Source organism: Exophiala oligosperma, assembly GCF_000835515.1.
Source record: "Exophiala oligosperma strain CBS 72588 unplaced genomic scaffold supercont1.1, whole genome shotgun sequence".
Lineage (NCBI taxonomy): Eukaryota > Fungi > Ascomycota > Eurotiomycetes > Chaetothyriales > Herpotrichiellaceae > Exophiala > Exophiala oligosperma.
The window spans coordinates 3,136,832-3,154,755 of NW_015622818.1; the positions used below are offsets into that span (position 1 = coordinate 3,136,832).

At 52.3% G+C, this 17,924-nt stretch overlaps 10 protein-coding genes across 11 annotated transcripts; 6 read left to right on the plus strand and 4 right to left on the minus strand.

Moving 5' to 3' along the window:
• The first annotated feature begins 80 nt into the window (after positions 1–80).
• On the plus strand, positions 81–1,243 carry PV06_01082. 2 transcript variants are annotated; one of them, XM_016401668.1, is made up of 2 exons: positions 81–485; positions 534–1,243. In XM_016401668.1, the coding sequence occupies exon 2, from the start codon at positions 549–551 to the stop codon at positions 1,179–1,181; it is 633 nt and encodes a 210-aa protein (XP_016268721.1). In that variant the 5' UTR covers positions 81–485; positions 534–548; the 3' UTR covers positions 1,182–1,243. The 2 variants fall into 2 exon arrangements, with proteins under 2 accessions (XP_016268721.1, XP_016268720.1); XM_016401667.1 differs by having other exon boundaries at positions 568–1,243.
• PV06_01083 (uncharacterized protein) lies at positions 1,159–2,302 on the minus strand. The gene has a single exon (XM_016401669.1). It carries the CDS (start codon positions 2,113–2,115, stop codon positions 1,330–1,332), a length of 786 nt encoding a protein of 261 aa, XP_016268722.1. The 5' UTR covers positions 2,116–2,302; the 3' UTR covers positions 1,159–1,329.
• Positions 2,303–2,827: 525 nt separating this feature from the next.
• PV06_01084 (uncharacterized protein) lies at positions 2,828–4,057 on the plus strand (the record flags this gene model as incomplete). The annotated part of the gene is made up of 2 exons (XM_016401670.1): positions 2,828–3,083; positions 3,139–4,057. The coding sequence occupies 2 exons, from the start codon at positions 2,828–2,830 to the stop codon at positions 3,780–3,782; spliced, it is 900 nt and encodes a 299-aa protein (XP_016268723.1). The 3' UTR covers positions 3,783–4,057.
• A 37-nt stretch (positions 4,058–4,094) lies between these two features.
• On the minus strand, positions 4,095–7,648 carry PV06_01085 (uncharacterized protein). Its single transcript, XM_016401671.1, has one exon. The coding sequence runs from the start codon at positions 7,385–7,387 to the stop codon at positions 5,516–5,518; it is 1,872 nt and encodes a 623-aa protein (XP_016268724.1). The 5' UTR covers positions 7,388–7,648; the 3' UTR covers positions 4,095–5,515.
• PV06_01086 (uncharacterized protein) lies at positions 4,253–5,425 on the plus strand (the record flags this gene model as incomplete). Its single annotated transcript, XM_016401672.1, has 1 exon — positions 4,253–5,425. One exon carries the CDS (start codon positions 4,253–4,255, stop codon positions 5,255–5,257), a length of 1,005 nt encoding a protein of 334 aa, XP_016268725.1. The 3' UTR covers positions 5,258–5,425.
• A 139-nt stretch (positions 7,649–7,787) lies between the features above and the next one.
• On the plus strand, positions 7,788–9,098 carry PV06_01087 (uncharacterized protein). The gene is made up of 2 exons (XM_016401673.1): positions 7,788–7,983; positions 8,078–9,098. Exons 1-2 carry the CDS (start codon positions 7,975–7,977, stop codon positions 8,555–8,557), a joined length of 489 nt encoding a protein of 162 aa, XP_016268726.1. The 5' UTR covers positions 7,788–7,974; the 3' UTR covers positions 8,558–9,098.
• Positions 9,099–9,408: 310 nt separating this feature from the next.
• On the plus strand, positions 9,409–11,883 carry PV06_01088 (N2,N2-dimethylguanosine tRNA methyltransferase; the record flags this gene model as incomplete). The annotated part of the gene is made up of 1 exon (XM_016401674.1): positions 9,409–11,883. Exon 1 carries the CDS (start codon positions 9,469–9,471, stop codon positions 11,881–11,883), a length of 2,415 nt encoding a protein of 804 aa, XP_016268727.1. The 5' UTR covers positions 9,409–9,468.
• Positions 11,884–12,024: 141 nt separating this feature from the next.
• Positions 12,025–13,038, minus strand: PV06_01089 (uncharacterized protein; the record flags this gene model as incomplete). The annotated part of the gene is made up of 1 exon (XM_016401675.1): positions 12,025–13,038. One exon carries the CDS (start codon positions 13,036–13,038, stop codon positions 12,025–12,027), a length of 1,014 nt encoding a protein of 337 aa, XP_016268728.1.
• Positions 13,039–14,275: 1,237 nt separating this feature from the next.
• Positions 14,276–16,894, plus strand: PV06_01090 (kynureninase). The gene is made up of 3 exons (XM_016401676.1): positions 14,276–14,957; positions 15,078–15,552; positions 15,616–16,894. The coding sequence occupies exons 1-3, from the start codon at positions 14,448–14,450 to the stop codon at positions 16,044–16,046; spliced, it is 1,416 nt and encodes a 471-aa protein (XP_016268729.1). The 5' UTR covers positions 14,276–14,447; the 3' UTR covers positions 16,047–16,894.
• On the minus strand, positions 15,566–17,866 carry PV06_01091 (uncharacterized protein). Its single transcript, XM_016401677.1, has 2 exons — positions 17,705–17,866; positions 15,566–17,630 (listed from the first exon to the last, which is right to left on the minus strand). Exons 1-2 carry the CDS (start codon positions 17,857–17,859, stop codon positions 16,094–16,096), a joined length of 1,692 nt encoding a protein of 563 aa, XP_016268730.1. The 5' UTR covers positions 17,860–17,866; the 3' UTR covers positions 15,566–16,093.
• Between the last annotated feature and the right edge of the window lie 58 nt (positions 17,867–17,924).

Here is a 17,924-nt window from a genome sequence, read left to right on the forward strand (position 1 = left end):
GGTACCTCCAAGGTAGAAATTGAAATAAAGGGATAAATCATACTGTATACATGTCCTCCGTCCGTGCTGGGAGAGGGAGTGTTTGTATTTCGCTTAGTCATCACTTCCTCCTCACAATACATCGTGGCAGCTGGTGGCCCATGTTTCAGACTTGTTGTATTTATTCCCTGACTTCTTGTCGACTACACCCGAGTCTACAATGTCGAAAACTGCACAGCGAACAGTCCTCATCACAGGCTGTTCTCAAAGCGGCCTTGGCCATGCTCTCGCGGTAGCATTTCGAAGTGCTAGGTTCCGAGTCTTCGCCACCGCTCGAAATCCAAACCGTATGTCAGGACTGGAGGAGCTTGGGATTGAATGTTTGAAGCTCGACGTCTGTGATGAGACTTCCATTCAGGATTGTGTAGCTCGAGTCCGTGAGTTGACGACAAAACCTGGAGAAGTGGAAGGGAGGTTGGACTGTTTGGTCAACAACGCTGGCGGAGGTACGTTTCACCTTGCGACCGTTTTGTGGTATTCTCTGAGAAGAAAAGGCCACGCATAGCTAAATGGTCGTGTATCTACAAGGCTACAACATGCCAATATCCGACATTTCGATTCCCGAAGCCAAGGAACTTTTCGAGGTGAATGTCTGGTCGTACATCAGCGTCACACAGGCCTTTCTACCCTTGCTCATACATGCGGCCAAATCCTCGCCGACGGCCAGTCCGAGTCTGATAGTCAACAACACGTCGGTCTCGAGCGTGGAACCGACACCTCACAATTCCGTGTATCACGCCTCCAAGGCCGCCGCGGCCATGTTCAGCACGCACATGCGGATCGAGCTCGAGCCCTTCAACATCAAGGTCGTCGATTTAAAGACGGGCTGTGTCCACTCCAAATTTCACGCGAACCATCAGGGAGGTAACGCCAGTCTACCGTCGACGTCGATATACTTGCCCCTCAAGGATCAGACGGAAAGTGCCATGCGCAACGCATTTCCTCACCGTGAAGATCCTGAAAAGTGGGCCAAAGATGTTGTCGGAGACATTGTGGGCAATTGGGACCGTCCACCAAAGGAAGTCTGGAGAGGAACGGGGGCATGGAGGACGTGGTTCGCAAACAATTTCTTCCCGGTGGGCTGGTGGGACCAAAGCTGGAGGAAAGCGGTAGGCTTGGATCTTTTAAAGGGAAAGATATAGTCTCAGCTTCTTTTACCTAGATTTACTGACCAAAAATTCATCATGGGCCGTTTGGATCGCTCGGATGCCTTGCAACTTTCCAGCATTGGACTATGATCCATATTTCCCCAAAGGCCATGTACGTAATTCCTTCCTGGGAAGAAATGTCTTACTGCAGGTGTTCGTCCCAAATCATTGCCCAAGTTTTGACACCCTCACCCCCTTCCTGAGGCCAACCCTTGGCATTGACCCTGCCCTTTCCTATCACCACCTCTTCACACACCCGAAATCCCAGATCTTCGTATTCCTTTTTGGAAGCCTCACTGGCCGTCTCCAGGTATATTGGCACTTCCTCCTCTTTGGCCTTCTTGACGAAGTGATCCATGCACGCCTTTGCGGCCGCAAAGCTCTCCTTTGGATCGAGATCCGGATCTCTCGCCAACATGGCAAGATGATAAAAGGGTCTCGTCTCGAAGTCGACATCCTTGTTGAAGTCTGCGGGGTATGGGTCCTCCGAAGGCGCACCCGACGACTGACTCGGCGCCGCGGGCTGGTCCCAACTGTGCGGACCCTGGTCGGGCAACGAGAGGTACTTGGCCTTGAGTTTGCGCGCGGTGCTGCGCCATTCCTGCAGGATCGGTCCTGGATTGCGGCGAGCCTGCGATGGCGGGATGCCGCAAAAGTCAGGTGGTTCCCAAAGCGCGGCGGCAGAGAAGTCTCCGCTCTGGATCAAGGCGACATTGCTCCTGGCTGCGGCTGTGATTCCCAGCGTGAAATGTTGGCTCAGTCGTTGCGGAGTGATCACCTCGTCGGGATTCGCAGTTGGAGGTGTCCCGTCAATCTCGGTGATGAAGGCGGTGGTCAATGGCGTGGTCAGGTAGGAGCGAGAGAGGAGGGAGATGAATGCATCCAGGAAGGCTTTGTTGGGAGAGGTCGTGACGGTAGTAGACGCCATTGTGGTTCGTCCTATGTCCGGAAAGTCTGAGGACGAAGCGAAGGGAGGACGCGAATGGAGAATGGGGTGCAAGCAATACCACGGCCCGTTGGGATGTATGTGTGAGTGGGAATATCACGATGAGTTGTCGTACTTACAATATGTAGAGTGAAGGATCAAGATCTTGGAACGTTCGAGGTCAGGAAGATACGAAGTAGGAGAGACGCTGCTTACGATTTGCGTCCCAAGGGGCATGGTATGATCGAGGCCTCATTAAGGTAGGCTGGCTGTCAGCTCATCGTCGGGCTGCGTCATTGGGAGCGGACAATGGCCATGTCCCTGTTGATCGAAACCGCAGCTTATCCAAACGCGGGGCAGCAGTGGGGGCCTTCCGGAATTAGTTTCACCGGTCGCCGAAGACCCAATGAAAGAATGAGTGAAAGTCAGACACATACTTGGCAAAATCAACCGGCGAGTATACAGGTTAATCGACAGAATCGCATCGTCATGACAAGGGGGTTATTTTCCAACAATTCTATATCAAGCTACTCTTGAAAATGTACTCCGTATGCTAATCAACAAATTGGTTTTGGAATTCAGCTGTTCAACAATCCCTTATTGCTTGTTTAAACACCAGAGGGAGGCAGAAAATTTCCATTCAACTTTCAAGATCTTGATCCTCCTTTCAGTATCGTCCATCAGTCTCGGCAACGGAGTCTGATTGCTCTTCGTCATGACTGAGGTTGATGGTCGAAAAACCGTTCTCATCACCGGGTGTGCACCGGGAGGCATAGGCCATTCTCTTGCTTTGGCCTTCCATGAACGTGGACTACGGGTCTTTGCCACGGCACGCAAGACTGAACAGTTGACGAGCCTGTCGGAGAAAGGTATTGAAACCTTGTCCCTGGTCGTCGATAACGACGAATCGATCGTCTCGTGTAAAGAGGCCGTGGAGAGATTGACCGAGGGCCGTGGACTAGACTACTTGGGTCAGTACCAGGTTTTGAAGCAAAATGACATTCATGCTGACAACACTCTACAAAGTCAACAATGCGGGAGTCTCGTATGTCATGTCAGCTCTTGATATCGAGATCTCGGAAGCGAGGAAGATATTCGATGTCAATCTGTTCGCCATCATGAGGATGGTGCAGGTGTTTTCAGGCCTCCTCATCCAAGCGCAAGGAACCATCGTGATGATTGGCAGCGTTGCCGGCGTCGTCCCCTACGTGTTTGGCAGTGTCTACAATGCATCCAAGGCGGCCCTGCATGCTTACTCGAACACCCTCAGGGTCGAATTGGCCCCCCTCGGTGTCAAGGTCATCACCGTCGTGACCGGCGGGGTCAAGTCCAGGATCAATTCGCACGTCACCCGCGTCCTGCCCGAGAATAGTATATACACCCCTGTGGAAGGGAACTACATCCGCCGCCAAGGTCACTCGCAAGAAGGAGCCATGTCCAACGAAGCGTACGCTGCGAGCGTCGTCCGACAGGTGTTGCCTGGAGCCGGCCCGTGGCCCTGGAAGTGGTTATTGCGCGACGCAAGGAGGAGATGGATCTGGGAAGGCAACAAGTCTTGGGTGGTGTATTTCCTTTCCGGTGGGTACACGTGGTCTGGCGTCTTCGATTTCTACTTTACGAGATTATTCGAGCTCTGGAAGCTCAGGCGCAGCGGCAAAAAGGACGACTAATGACAGTGTGCGACATCTCCTGGTGGTGGTGGCCTTGACCGCTCGCATATGAGATTTTGGCCCCACAACCGAGATTTCACAGTCAGCTACGATCTTTTCGTCCGAGTAGGCCTTGCCGGGACTCCGAATCCAAAAGAGCATACCAACCCTTCGAACCTGCATTTCGACCATATCGGTCGAGATAGCGCGACACAAGGCCCAATGAACAGCCACCAAATACGGGTCTGAAATGCGTGGAAAACCCCCCAGCAATAAGGGTGCCAATGTTTCAACCCTGGCATCTCTCGGCCGACAGAACAGTATAAGTATCCATGATATACCACGGCGGCCTGAATCTTACTACGACATTTGACATTCTCAACAATCAACTTCAACATTGAGCTTGGTCCTCTTTCATTACTAGTACGAGGTCTAAAGCTGGGTCAAACATTTTGGTTCCCATAGAGAAAAAACGAAGAGAACAAATCACAATGTCGCCTCCATCCATCACCGTGCTGGTCACCGGAGCCAACGGGATTCAAGGCGGTTCCTTGATTCGGGAACTTCTCAAACTTGCACCAGCTCATCCGGAAACCTCCCTGGCCATCCACGCGTTGGTTCGAGACTCGAGTTCCTCTACGTCGCAGTCTCTCCAAGCCCTGGACCCTTCCAAGATCGAGCTGTTCGAGGGCAACTTCGAGGACGTCGAATCCATCTCGCGTGCGGCGGCGGGCTGCACGACCGTCTTCGTCAACCCGAGTCCCGTCTTCACCGACCTCGCGGGCGAAGGTCGTCACGGCCTCAACATCCTCTCCGCCAGCAGGGCCGCGGGCATCAAGCACGTCGTCCTGGCCTCGGTCCACGGCCTCGACGCACGCAAGGACCTGCCCATTCTCGAGTCCATACCCTTTTTCGCGGCGTATTTCAAGAACAAAAGCACCATCGCGGACAACGTCCGCAACCCGCCTCCCGGCCCCAAAGTCCCGGAAGGGTACACGTACACCATCCTCGAACCCTCGACGTTCCTGACCAACTACATCCAGCCCATGAGCCAGATGATGTACCCGACGCTCACGGCCGAACAGCCCAACATGCACGTGGCCTTCTCGCCCACGCTGCGCATGAGCCACCTCGACCCGGCCGACGTTGGCCGCTTCGCCGCCCACAGCATCTACGCGGACCCGGACGAGTTTGAGAGGATGTTCGCCAACAAGACCATCCCCCTGGCCAGCGCGAACATGACCATCTCCGACGTCGCCGACGCCCTGACCCGTGCGGTCGGCCACAAAAAGACCGTCAGCGTGAGCTACATGCCCAGAGAGGACGCCGAAGCGGTCAAGGCCACCAACGTCATCGTCGCGTCGCAGCTGTTCCTGAATGACTCTCCGTACTTGGCAGATCTGGAAATGGTCAGAAGCTACGGCATCGAGTTGGGCTCCGTCGAAGACTTTTTTGAACGCGAAAAGGAGGCAGTCGCGCGCACGTTGGCGTTGTAGTACTCGAGCAGGACGACAAGGAACCCCAAGACGAACACTAGTTGCGTGTCGTAGGGCTTCTTTGATCAGTAACAAGGCATCCCGAGGTCATTGATATTCATCATTCAGTCCCATGATCAATATTATGGAACTCTCTCCAAGGGCCATGCGTCCGTTCTTATGGTTAATCAAATCCTACCTAGGTGTAGCAGACATACAGAGGAAATTCGTCTCACATAAATCTAGACCTGCTCGTCAGCAATGCGTGAACTGGGAACACTACCCAAATATATCGTCCAGAGACCTGACAAGCAACTCTCCAGCACCCATTGCCGTCTTCATTCTTCCATTGCCCGACATGTCCTGCCACGAATTGACATTGATCGTCCAGACTTGCATTCCCGGCAAGAGGGACTCGGGCTTTTTGTACGGCGCATAGCCCTCGGGGACAGGCTCCAGTCGAACCGAGACGTGCATCCTGAGAAAAGGAATCTTGACGTCCAGGCCTCGGTCTCTGTGTCCACGCAGGATGACAAAATCGCGAGTCTGCCACAGCGCGGCCATGTCCTTGATGTGGACGTCCCCTGCATTCTTGATGATCCAGTCGTTTCTGAATAAGAGGGCGTGTTCGCCCGGCGTATGTTCTGCTTCGTCGAATGACTCCGGGGTGACGGCCAGGTGTGCGCTGTTGCCACCCCATAGGGACCGACGGCGGCCCATGATGCACATCGGACAAAAGTCCTCGTCGAAGCCGAACTTCATCCAGCACACCCTGTCGCCGTGCTTGTCCTTCTTGGACGGCTCGAGGTAGATTATCACAGCCGTGCCTCGACCGCTGGGCATAGGAAAGAAGACAGGTCGGGGAGGTAGGCCCTGGAGGCCATTGGGAAGGTATGCTTGCGCGTACTGCATTTCTTCGGGTTCGTAACGAAGTTTGTGCCGCAAGGAAGATCTAAAGCGGAACTCGGCCTGCGCGAGCTCATGGTGACTGTAATCGGGTAGTCTAAGCTCGTGCAGACGAAATCCGTGCCACCGCCGTAAGGGCGGATCAATGACTATTTGTCGCACATGTACGTGTCGAATTCGACGTTGGCTGTCTTTCATGACCTGCTCGAGTACTACTGGCTGTACTGTGGCTCCAGCATACTGCACGCGAGCAAACTGTTGCTCGTGATGAGAAGAATAGAGTCGTTCAAGAAATATCCCCAACCTTTCGTGGTGATGGTCTTTGATATTGCAGTTCAGGATTGAAAGATAGGTCTCCATGCCCCATGGCACAGTCAGTAATTGGATGGAAAGACCGACGTTCGTGATCGAAAATCCGCCGGTACTGACAAGCTCCCTCGACGATCGTACGACGTTCTGACACATGACGAACTGCGAAGGAGACGTCGCTAAGAGTCCGCTATAGCCTCCAAAAAACCCCTTGTGACCTCGATCCCAGGCGAATATCGAATGGTCGTCCGAATGCTTGATGATCTCTTCCTGTAATCGGGTAAAGGACCGTTCGCCTTCGCCGTAGAGCATGGGCATGCTAACGTCGAATATACCCAGCAAACTGTAGGCCCGGTCTTCGATGCGTTCTGTTCCCCGCTTCGCAGCCCAGGACATGCGTTGTGCCACAGAACAGCTTGAAGGACTACTCTTGCCAACGAGGACATCCAATGCAATGCCCGTCGCCTGTGCAAGATAGGTCGACAATTGCTCCTTCGTACCCAGAAAGACCCAGTTTTTATCGTGGAATGCGACATTTCTCGGGGCTATCAGCTCTTGCAGAGTCCAGCCTCTTGTGAACCATATGCTGGTTGAGATTTCTTGTTTGTGGATTTCGACATCCGTAAGGAAAGCAAAGCAAATCTGGGCCTCCTTGTACCACCGATACATAGAATTGATGGCTTCAGTTAGTTCGGATGAAGAATTTTTATCGATGCAACAGGTGTCGACCCAAAGATATGAGAGACCTTTGTTCTTTGCCAGCCACGCAGCTGATTGAATCTTTCCATATCCTCTCTTGCCAAATATCTGAGGATTAGTCATGTCCTGAAAAGAGACTTCCTCACTTTCCCAGCGATGCGACAAAATCGCATACTTTGGTGCCTGGCCGCTGTGGAATTCTTCCAGTTGCATAGTCCGGACATTGATGAGACGCATCGCGACGGTTGAGATGCTTGATGGACGACATGAGCTTGTCTCCTGAGTCGATAGAATGAATACCGTCCCAATCTGCTGGGTTCAAGTCATGGAAATCTGTAGGGGAATGTCACTGTAGATCAGCAGGGATTGTGTTGGGATTAGCCATGTAGTATCATTGAAAAGAATGGGCCCTCCTGCGCCTTTTTCGGGTCTTCAGAGGTGAAAATAGCATTTTCTTCGGCGAGTTATGCTGAGGAATTATGATCGCAAGGTGTAACGGTACACCCAGCTGGTGGACAGCACAGAAGAAGTGGGCTGATTGATGCGGCTGAAGTGTCGTGTGGATGGAGAGAACTCCCTAGAATTCCTTAGGTGGTGCCGAGTAACTCACCTTAGGCACCTCCAAGCCGAGAACGATCCCCGGAAATCGCAGGCTTAGCATAATCGCAATCGCATCGTCAACCCACCATCCTCTTGCTCTTGACCTCGCTTTCTCCCACGCCTCAATCGCAGCTCCAAGTCTTCGTCAGTGGTGTAAGCTGGTCGCATCTTTGGTGAGCCATAAATACACTCATTGACTGTTTGAGAGCTGCGCCAACTTCGTCATGGCTCCGGTAAGTTGTGCCATTGTTAGCTGCATAATAGCAGCAAATGGTGCTCGCAAGATTTTCTGTTGATGGCCTTGTTGACTCGTATATTGCTCTTCAGCGAGGATTTACTCTTCCTCCGGCAAACACCCAGTCTGCGAAACAAGCGCGGAGTGCCTTTTTCTGTTCACTATGCCAAAAAGGTTACAGTCGCATGAACGAGTTCGAAGCTCATGAATCATCCTACGATCACCAACACAAGAAGAGATTAAAGGAAATGAAAGAGATGCAGAGACAGGTGCAACCCAAAAAGGAAGAGAAGGGACCATTAATGCAGATAAAACTGGGCAGTGCCAACAAAACCATTGCCACAGGAGGTGGGGGATTCAAGAAAGGAGGATTCAAGAACGCTTTTGCTCCTGCAAATGATGATGATACTCATATGAATACTGAGAATAAGACCAATGACACCGACGAGGCTCAAAACCCCACCATGGACGATGAGGACAGCGACGTTACAGATGTTGAAGACTACTATGATCCACGAAGACCAACAGGTTGCATACCAGAATGTCGGAGCCGTCTAGCTGCAGGATCTTGATGAATTTTGTCAGAGGATGGCCCTTGCCCAAGTATCACCACCTCGGCGATCATTTCAAGCAGCCCAACGCCTTTACGCCTTATATTGGGCAGCCATCCATGACGATTTAGTGCTTAAGATCTTTTAGGCCCGATATGTGGCTGCAAATACCCGAGAAACCAACACAGAAGAACGGCCCGGCTGAAAGCTCAAGAATTACGAAACGGTCAGGGAATCTGGTGCTTAACAATAGTTGTACCAGGCCTATCAAGGTTCCAGCCTGAACCGCCAACCGACGACAAACGCAATGAAGCTGGCCCACAAGATCGATATCACTGAATGGATCAACGCCTCTTACTACAGATTGTGCAAATCAATCAGAGGATCAAATAATGTAGCTCGAGTCACGGATATCCCGTACCTTCAACCACGTGTATGGTGTGCTAAGGTCTCAAGCTAACGGGATCCGATATTTACTGTACATTAGACACAGGACAACATGAGTCATTCTCATGCCAGTATCAAATGTAGTTCTATAGAATAGACGATGCATCATACTCCGTCCAGCTTGCGACTATTCTGTGCATAGATCCCATTCTGTCATACTCTGGTGACTAAGCAAGGCTGATCAAGGCTGAGATTTGGTCAAAAGAACCAATAGTATTTGACAAAGTTCCAATCTTGGCTCTAGTGTATCAAAAAAATGTTCCCGCGACTTTCTGCCATGATTTGTTCAAGCATTTGAATTCGCAAGTCTTTTACTCGGGAGGTTGTAGAGAGACTTTGGGAAAGGTGCAAGGGGACGAATGAAAATTCTTTTACTTGGCAATCCGATCCGACCACGGTCTTTGGGCAACCCTTTTCACGCTTTTAAAGCCGTTTTCCCGACGTCGTCTAGGTGCTGTACTTATATCTCGATACGGCAGTCCCATATGGCTTCCTCGAAATCACCCGAAGTCACTGAAATTGATGGCAAGAAATACAGAAAAGTCACCGAGGGTTTAGCGTCTGTGCTTGCGCCGTACAAGGAAGACTCCGATGCACTCACGAAAACGGGACGTAACAACGACGAGGGCGCCCAGGCGGTCTTTTATAACCCAATCCAACAATTCAACAGAGATTTGAGTGTTCTAGCAATTTCTGTCTATGCCGAAGGCGCTGTACTCGAAAAAGAAGCTCGGCAAAGTCAAAAGCACCAAGGCCGGAAAAATGCAAAAGAGAGGAAAAAACAGCACGATTCCAAGTCTCACGGCGCGACATCTGAGCAAAATTCGAACGGCGTGGCAGAAGTCACTAATACGGTGACACACCAGCCTGTCACAGAACAGAATGGTAGTCGCAAGCGCAAGGCGGACGATATAACAGATCCAGACGCCGAGACTGCAGCCGGCGAATCGAAGAAGGCCAGGACTAACCAGCATGTCGAAGACGATGAGGAGGACGACGACTTACCAGTGGAAGAATTAACTAGTAACGTGGTGGGTGAGAAGTCACAACAAGAAGGAAGCGGTACCCTCCCCATCTCAGAAAAGCAAAAATACGAGGCAAAGAGTGATGATGCCACAAATGCCGTCACGACGGCTACACAGAAACGCGTACCTTTCGCCATCCTAGACGCTTTATCCGCGACCGGTCTTCGAGCACTACGTTACGCAAAGGAGATACCCCTCGCCACGAACATAGTGGCCAATGATCTCTCCCCGGCGTCCGTCCAAAACATCGAACTCAACATCAAGCACAATGAGGTCCAAGACAAGGTCAACTCCAACCTCGGCGACGCGCGTGAATTCATGTACAGCAAGGTGGGAAACGAAAAGCCTCGCTCGGGAGGGCAACGTTACGTTCACCGCTTCGACGTCATCGACCTCGACCCGTACGGTACCGCCGCGCCTTTTATCGATGCAAGTCTCCAAGCCGTCCAGGACGGTGGCATGCTCTGCGTCACATGCACGGACGCCGGCGTCTTCGCCTCAACCGGTTACCCCGAAAAGACGTACGCGATGTACGGCGGCATGCCCGTCAAAGGCCCATACTCCCACGAGGGAGGACTGCGGTTGATCCTGAACGCCGTTGCCGTGTCAGCCTCGAGGTACGGCCTCGCCGTCGAGCCGCTCCTGTCCCTGTACATCGACTACTACGCTCGGCTGTTCATCCGGGTCCACCGAAGACCGCAGGAGGTCAAACTCCTGCCCGGCACCACGATGACGGTGTACAACTGCGGACACGGCTGCGGCGCGTGGACGACACAGCCTCTTCTGCGCAACCAGCCGCAGACATCGAAGAACGGTGACCGGTGGTACAAGTTCTCATTCGCGCAGGCCCCCACGGCCTCGCCCAACTGCGAGCACTGCGGCTCGAAAACGCACCTCTGCGGGCCCATGTGGGCGGGGCCGTTGCACAACCCGTACTTCGTCCAGAAAATGCTCGACAAGCTACCCTCGCTCGACAAAAAGGTTTACGGTACCACGGAACGTCTGGAAGGTATGCTGACCGTCGCCCTCGAGGAAGACCTCACGTTGCAACGACAACAACCCCGGTCGGCCGAAGAAACGACACCCACCGGTGGTGCAGCATCGACGACGACGGCAACGGAGAGCGCCTCCGCCGACGGCATCTCCGTCGAGGCCTCCTCTGACAAAATGATCCCGCGACTCCCGCCGCAACTCGTCGACCCCGCTCCGTTCTTCATCCTCCCCACCAACATCGCCAAGGTGATCCACTGCGCGACCCCCTCGGAGAGCATGGTCCGGGGCGCCATCATCAGCACCGGCTACCGCGTGACCCGGTCCCACTGCAAGCCGGGGAGCATCAAGACCGACGCGCCCTGGAGTGTCTTGTGGGAGATTATGCGAGAGTTCATGAGGCAAAAGGCCCCGATCAGGGATGGAGCCGTGAAGCGTGGAACCCCCGGTTGGTCATTGTTGGCCAAAGTTCGGGGTGGTGAGCGGGCCCTCGTGTCGAACCTCGCCGCCTTGTCCAGAGACCAGCTCTCGCGGTGCGAATCCAGAGAAGACATGAAGACCGTCCTACACGGGATGCTCAAACGGTTGGAGATTGAGGAACTCGCACATGACGGAAAGGCGAATGGTACTGACACAGGAGCAACAACAGCGGCAGCAGCAGCAGAGTCGACAGAATCGACCGTAACTGAAGAAAAAGTCTCGGCGAGACAAAGACAAGAACGATCCAACAAAACTCCCCCTCCACCATCAGTAGAGCCGTCCAAGCTCAAGATTGTCTTTGACGAGAAGCTGGGCAGGGACAAACCTCGCGGCAAGCTGGTGAGATATCAAATGAATCCACGCGAGAATTGGGGGCCCATGAACCGGGCGGGAAGAACGGGTTAATAAGTTATTCAGTTCACCGGCATCTCGACCGGGCACCGTGCAGTTTCCTACTCGTAACATATTGTATTGAAGCGGCATAGTACAGACTAAAAGGGGTGTCTACACACGGTCGTTGTCGGCATCATTATGGAATCCCCGCCTTCAATCGTGTGCTATTCCGTTCACATGTACGTCCCGATCTTCGTCTAGGTCTCCTCGTCTCGTCCGCAAAACCTCACCCTGATGTGATCTGTAGAGGCCATCACAGCATAGAACAAAATTACATGTTATGGCTGGCATCTGGGTGAAGAGAATTGGCCCTTGTCTTTCAAACCATTCCCCGAAACACCAGGGCTGTGTCATCATTGTCTGCCTGCACCTGGCCTCTACGTTCGTTGGTTCATGAGCCTGCATAACGAAGTCTCGCCCCCTCAACCCATGACGCGGCAATCTGAGACCACCGACAGGAACGAATGGGTGAGTATCGGTAGGGATCTCCTCTGTTTGATTGGTTGGGTAGTAATCGTTCTCGGGTTGATGCTCGCGGCGATTCGGGTCTATGCCATTAGGGGTATTGCGATTGCCGGAGTTGCGGTGATTCTCGGGTTGGTTGCTGCCATCCATCTGATGTATACCATTCATACGGTTTCGGTTCTCGATGTTGTTATCATTGCCAGGTGGGATGTTTGTATCTGAGGGGAGGGATCTTGTTAGGTGGTTACGGTTATGGTCACCATTACGCTGGTCTGGAGTATTTTGTGGAGTGTTTGAACCCTGACGGTCAGGTGTGAGCGTGCCATTGACAAGATGCGAATCATCCGTATTAGTACGGTCATGATTGTTGGTGCCGTTTGCAAGAGAGGCCGTATCGTTGATCCGATAAAGACCATTCGTGATCGTGAAATGACGGCGCCGAGCTTCCAACGCCCAGGTTCCGTTTATGGGCTCCGTCATTGCCTCTGGTGGGTAGTATGCCGAGCGAGAAACTATGGCATCGTGAATCCCCCTTGTCATCCCGGTAGAATCGTATGTCCAGGCATTTCTCGCAGCAACCGATTCCAGTGTTGTCGTCAACCATGGCGGCGGGCCGACAGCGTTAATTATCCTCGTCATGCAGGGACTGATCCGTAGTACCTTTGGAATATCATGGTTGGTACAAACTTGGTGGATGCACATCTTGTGTCGAGATTTCGTGGCAGGCGTGTTGTTCAATGGAGGATCGGAATGATGTGACAGGTGGCTGATCGAGAGACTCGCCTGAGACTATGGCGTACCTCGACGATGTTTGGGCCCTGAAAGCGGTACGTCTGGCAGTGTGGTATTGTCGAATGGTTGCGTCACTTGTATGATATGCAACTGTGGTTAATGTGAATGAATCGATAAAGGTATTGGGACAGTACAGACTGGATAGCCAGTCCCCAAGAATGTGGCAGTCGTGATACAGAGAGTTGAGTATATCGCAGGTAGAAAAAAGAGGAGGCCTGGAGGAGTGTGGAAGTTATACAATTCCATAGTAGGCGCATCGAAGTCGTTCCTACTCAATATCGAAGCTTGTGCCGCAACCGCAGCTGCTCGTCGCCCTTGGATTGCCAACGATCTTGAACTGGCTGCCAATCAGTTCAGTTGTGAAGTCGATTGTGCTTCCCTTCAATAATTCCAGTGAGGCCTGATCCATGACAACCTGTGCCTTCCCTGCACCTTCGCTATCCTGACATGCAAATATCGTGTCTTCCTCTTCATCGACCTTCGACGAGTCCTCGAGGGACATCAAGTATTGAAAGCCATGGCACCCGCCTGAAGTGACCGTCACGCGCAGGTGGGCGTCTTGAGCGGCGGGGGAAGAGATGAGTGTGTTTTTCTGAGGGGGTGCGCTTGTTATCTGCTTAAGACGCTGAGAGCTGTAAGTCATTTCTGAACACAGGGCTGGCTAGACGGCCACCTACCTTCGCCGCTCGCTCTGATATTTCGATCGTCATCTCTTTACCATCATCGTCAACCCGAGGGTTTTTGGCCACGACCGTGGCTTGTACAGCACTTGTACTTGAGAATTTTCTCTTGGGCACAGGAGAGACTGGGTTGGAAGGTCTGATAGGTCGTCGGTGTTGAAGGAACGGCTGGATGCGGGCGGAGTTTGAGATGGACCGACAAGCTTGAATATACAGTCTGGGATCTTGCTGGCGCATTGGCCGGGCTGCTGAAAATGCCAGTCTGAGGGTTGCTTGAGACATGATATGGAGACTGTATTGCATAGATGAGTTCGTGCTACGTCCCGGACATTATGACTCGAGCAACAGAAGATGATGCAAAGCAGAACTTTTGATCATGTTGTGCGGCGAATCTTCGGTTGCTGACAATTCCATCATCGTTCCCTCGGACTTCGACATCGTTTATCTCGGCGTCAAACGCCACCAAGGCTGAATACAGTCATTACCAAACACTTTCTATGCTCGTGGGTGTATTGAGCGTATCATCGGCAAGGATTGTCCCCAAGCATAACAACCCATCAGCAAGATAACTCTCTTGAAAGAAGCATTGTTCTGTACAGCGAACAACAACACGACTTGTGGGGTCTGGAAAACTTCACCATGGACAAAACCGCGAGCCTTACCAGAGGAAATCCTGATCCATTTTCAATCGAGTATGCCTCTACACTCGATACGAAAGATCCTCTACAAGACTGTCGGTCAAATTTTCATATTCCAACTCTCGCCGATCTGAAAAGGTCTACTCTAGCTAAACCTCCCAACGAGGACCCCTCAACGCCTTGCACGTACCTGTGTGGGAATTCTCTAGGCCTGCAGCCCGTCCGTACAGGAGATCTCGTCAATGTCTTTCTGACCCAATGGCGCACCAAGGCTGTCACGGGGCACTTTGTCGAGCATACCGACTCTCCTCTTCCACCATTCCTGGACATCGACGACCACGCAGCCAAGCTGATGGCTCCCCTGGTGGGCGCTTTCGAAGCTGAAGTGGCAGTCATGGGCACTCTTACGGGAAATCTACACTTTTTGATGTCCAGTTTCTACCGTCCAGACAAAAAAGGATCAGGGCGCTGGAAAATTCTTCTCGAAGGCAAAGCGTTTCCAAGTGATCATGTACGAGCATATGACCCTTTTGTTCTCTGAGTCCTCCTCAACCTCCTCCTCAACCTCACCCGTAGAGAATTTGCAAAAATACACAAGACTGCTGACACGCAATAAATATCAATAAAACAGTATGCCATCGAATCTCAAATTGTACACCACGGACTCGACCCAGCCGAAACGATGGTCTTGCTCGAACCGAATAATCATCGACACCCGGTGCTTCCGACCGAGCAGATCCTCAAGACCATCGACGAGCATGCGTCAGAGCTCGCCCTTGTTCTCCTGCCCGGCATTCAATTTTATACGGGCCAGTACTTCGACATCCCACGCATAACGGCACACGCCCACGAGCATGGCATCTTGATCGGATGGGACTTGGCCCACGCGGTCGGCAACGTCGATGTCAAGCTACACGATTGGGACGTCGACTTTGCGGCCTGGTGCACCTACAAGTACCTCAACTCTGGACCGGGCGCCATGGCAGGGATTTTTGTCAACGAGAAATACGGAAAGGTCAAAATGGAAGGGTCAATACCAAAATTCTGGCCCCGACTCAGTGGGTGGTGGGGAGACGACAAGTCTACGAGGTTCCAGATGACCAATAGTGGGTTACAAGTGTTGCATTATTACATGGCCATTTCATATCTAACTAACTCTTCTCTGCTAGAATTTGTCCCGCGACCAGGCGCTAAAGGCTACCAGCTGTCCAACCCAAGTGCCCTCGATCTCGCCGCCGTTGTGGCATCTTTGCAAATATTCAATGAAACTTCAATGACCGACTTGCGTCAGAAATCATTGAGATTGACCGCCTATCTTGAACAGCTCTTGAACACGATGGCTCTTCGGAAACCGGGACTCTTCGACATCATCACACCACGTAACCCCAGTGAACGTGGCGCCCAGCTTAGCATACGCTTGGCGCCGGGATTGCTTGACAATGTCCTCGAACATCTCGAGCATGAGGGCGTCATCATCGATGAAAGGAAACCGGACGTCATCAGAGTGGCGCCGGCACCACTGTACAATAATTTTACAGACGTCTTTCGATTTTGCCAAGTTTTGGAAACGGCACTCGACAAGGCAGCATCCAAGACGTGATTAATGTCACTTGTTGAACAGGTTGCTTGTTTTCTGGGTGGTGTGTCTCAATCGTCGTCACTGTCGCTTGTTTCGGCATCTCTCCACAAAACAAAGTCGAAACGGCCATCCAGGTTCGTTCGGATATATTCGCGGATCAAGTCTTGCTCGGTCTCATTCAAGTCAAAGTCTGGGTTCGCGGCCATCAAAGACAAGCTGAACCCTTTCTGCGTGACCGGATTGAGACGCTCCAAAAAGTTCAAGATCCCTTCGGAGGTGAATTGTGTCAAGGCGTAGAGGGTCAAGTTCTTGAGCTTGTCAAGTCCCGCCAAGACATCCAAGACGCCCTCACATACCTCACCTCCGCTGGTCCACAAGTCTTCGAGATGTGGAAGGCTCATGGCAAGGGTGGCAATGTCAGCCTCGGAAAATTCGTCAGACACGTCCTTGAGGACAAGCTCTTTGAGGTTCTTCAATCCACATAGACCTTCGACCATGATTCTCAGGTCACGAGACGTGGTGCCCTCACAGGAGCCCTTGAGACAAATTGATTCCAAGGTCCTCTGCTCGGGAAGCGCGGAATGGAAGAGTTGAGAGTTTGTGTCGAGTACACGGTATCCCTCTAAAGATAGTTTGGTCAACTTCACGTTGGGCGAGCAAAGAACTCGCGAAAGAATAGCAGGTCCATCCGCGAATTTCTTCAGGCTCAGGTCGCGCAGATTTCGGCAGGAACTGAGCCAATCGACCACCTCGAGAAATACATGATCGTTGACGCCCTCAAGATGGGCGTAACCCAGATCATCATCAAGCTTAAGCGTGTGTAATTTTGTGCATTCTTTGAGAGCATTCAGGTTCTCCATGGCTTCATGGCTAAGGTTGCCTAATGATAATTCGCGCAAGGACTTGTGTCGTCCTAGGGCTTCAAAGGAGAGCTTTGAGAGCCGGTTGAAGCTGATCATCTCAAAGTATTCCAACGTGTCGGGGTTCAAATCGTTGAGAAAACTTGAGCACGTTACGTCGGCGTCTGGACTTGACCAGTCGTGTACGGTCAAGCTCTTGAACGACTCACAGCATGCAGCGATTGCCTTGCCTGCACTGTCGAAACGGTCGCCTGTCCCGGTCAAGGCGTCCCCATTCCACAAGACCATGCTGACCAGTTTCGGGGAGAGGGGGATCCAGTCGCACAAGTACCCCGGGCTCATATGGCCATTAATCTCTTCAAGCAGGGGCGTCTTGGTGATCAGGGCATCGCCGACTTTGTTCACAGTGGCGACGACGTCGACGACTTGTCCCCGGATATCCTTCTTGGGGATCCAGAAACCTTTGAGACCCTTGTTGAAGAACTGCGACTGTACCACCGGCGTGAATTTGTAGTCATCGAGCATGGCCAGAAGATTGCGAAAGTCGAGCGTCGTGATGTGCCAGCAGTAAGGCTTGTAGGTCGGCCACCTCGTATGGTCGAGGCTGGACGCTATGATGGAGCGCCAGAGGACGTTCCATTTTCGAAACATTCGCTTTTCCTCCGCGGCTCTGGTGGCATAGTCGACCTCCTTTTGCATGACCAGATCGTCTCGCTGCTCAAACACAGGAGAGAATTGGTGGCGCCTGTAGAATCAATGTCAGAAGGGATCGACGGATGGCATGGCATATTGGACTCGGAAATCAGACACGATACGTACTGATACATGATCCGCAGGGCCGAATCCGCAAAGGGTCTTGAAGTCAAGGCGCATTGAAAAAGAGAAACAAAATCATTCTCGTTGCCTAGCTCTGTACAGATCATGTACAGTATTTCATATGGGAGCGTCTTGCCCTCGCCGTTTGCCGAAGACATGGTAGCGGCCGCGGCTCTACTTCTGTACTTGATCCCCCCCAACAGAACAATCTATATTTGTGGAG

What these genes read in the sequence shown, in the direction of transcription:
- PV06_01083 (XM_016401669.1), bottom strand. Translation starts at nt 2,115, where the DNA reads ATGGCGTCTACTACCGTCACGACCTCTCCCAACAAAGCCTTCCTGGAT.
- PV06_01085 (XM_016401671.1), bottom strand. Translation starts at nt 7,387, where the DNA reads ATGCGTCTCATCAATGTCCGGACTATGCAACTGGAAGAATTCCACAGC.
- PV06_01091 (XM_016401677.1), bottom strand. Translation starts at nt 17,859, where the DNA reads ATGTCTTCGGCAAACGGCGAGGGCAAGACGCTCCCATATGAAATACTG. An exon ending in GCCCTGCGGATCATGTATCA is followed by an intron (nt 17,631 to 17,704) that starts GTACGTATCGTG and finishes TTGATTCTACAG; the next exon opens with GCGCCACCAATTCTCTCCTG.
- PV06_01082 (XM_016401667.1), top strand. Translation starts at nt 200, where the DNA reads ATGTCGAAAACTGCACAGCGAACAGTCCTCATCACAGGCTGTTCTCAA. An exon ending in GGTCAACAACGCTGGCGGAG is followed by an intron (nt 486 to 567) that starts GTACGTTTCACC and finishes TGTATCTACAAG; the next exon opens with GCTACAACATGCCAATATCC.
- PV06_01090 (XM_016401676.1), top strand. Translation starts at nt 14,448, where the DNA reads ATGGACAAAACCGCGAGCCTTACCAGAGGAAATCCTGATCCATTTTCA. An exon ending in AAGCGTTTCCAAGTGATCAT is followed by an intron (nt 14,958 to 15,077) that starts GTACGAGCATAT and finishes TCAATAAAACAG; the next exon opens with TATGCCATCGAATCTCAAAT. An exon ending in GAGGTTCCAGATGACCAATA is followed by an intron (nt 15,553 to 15,615) that starts GTGGGTTACAAG and finishes CTTCTCTGCTAG; the next exon opens with AATTTGTCCCGCGACCAGGC.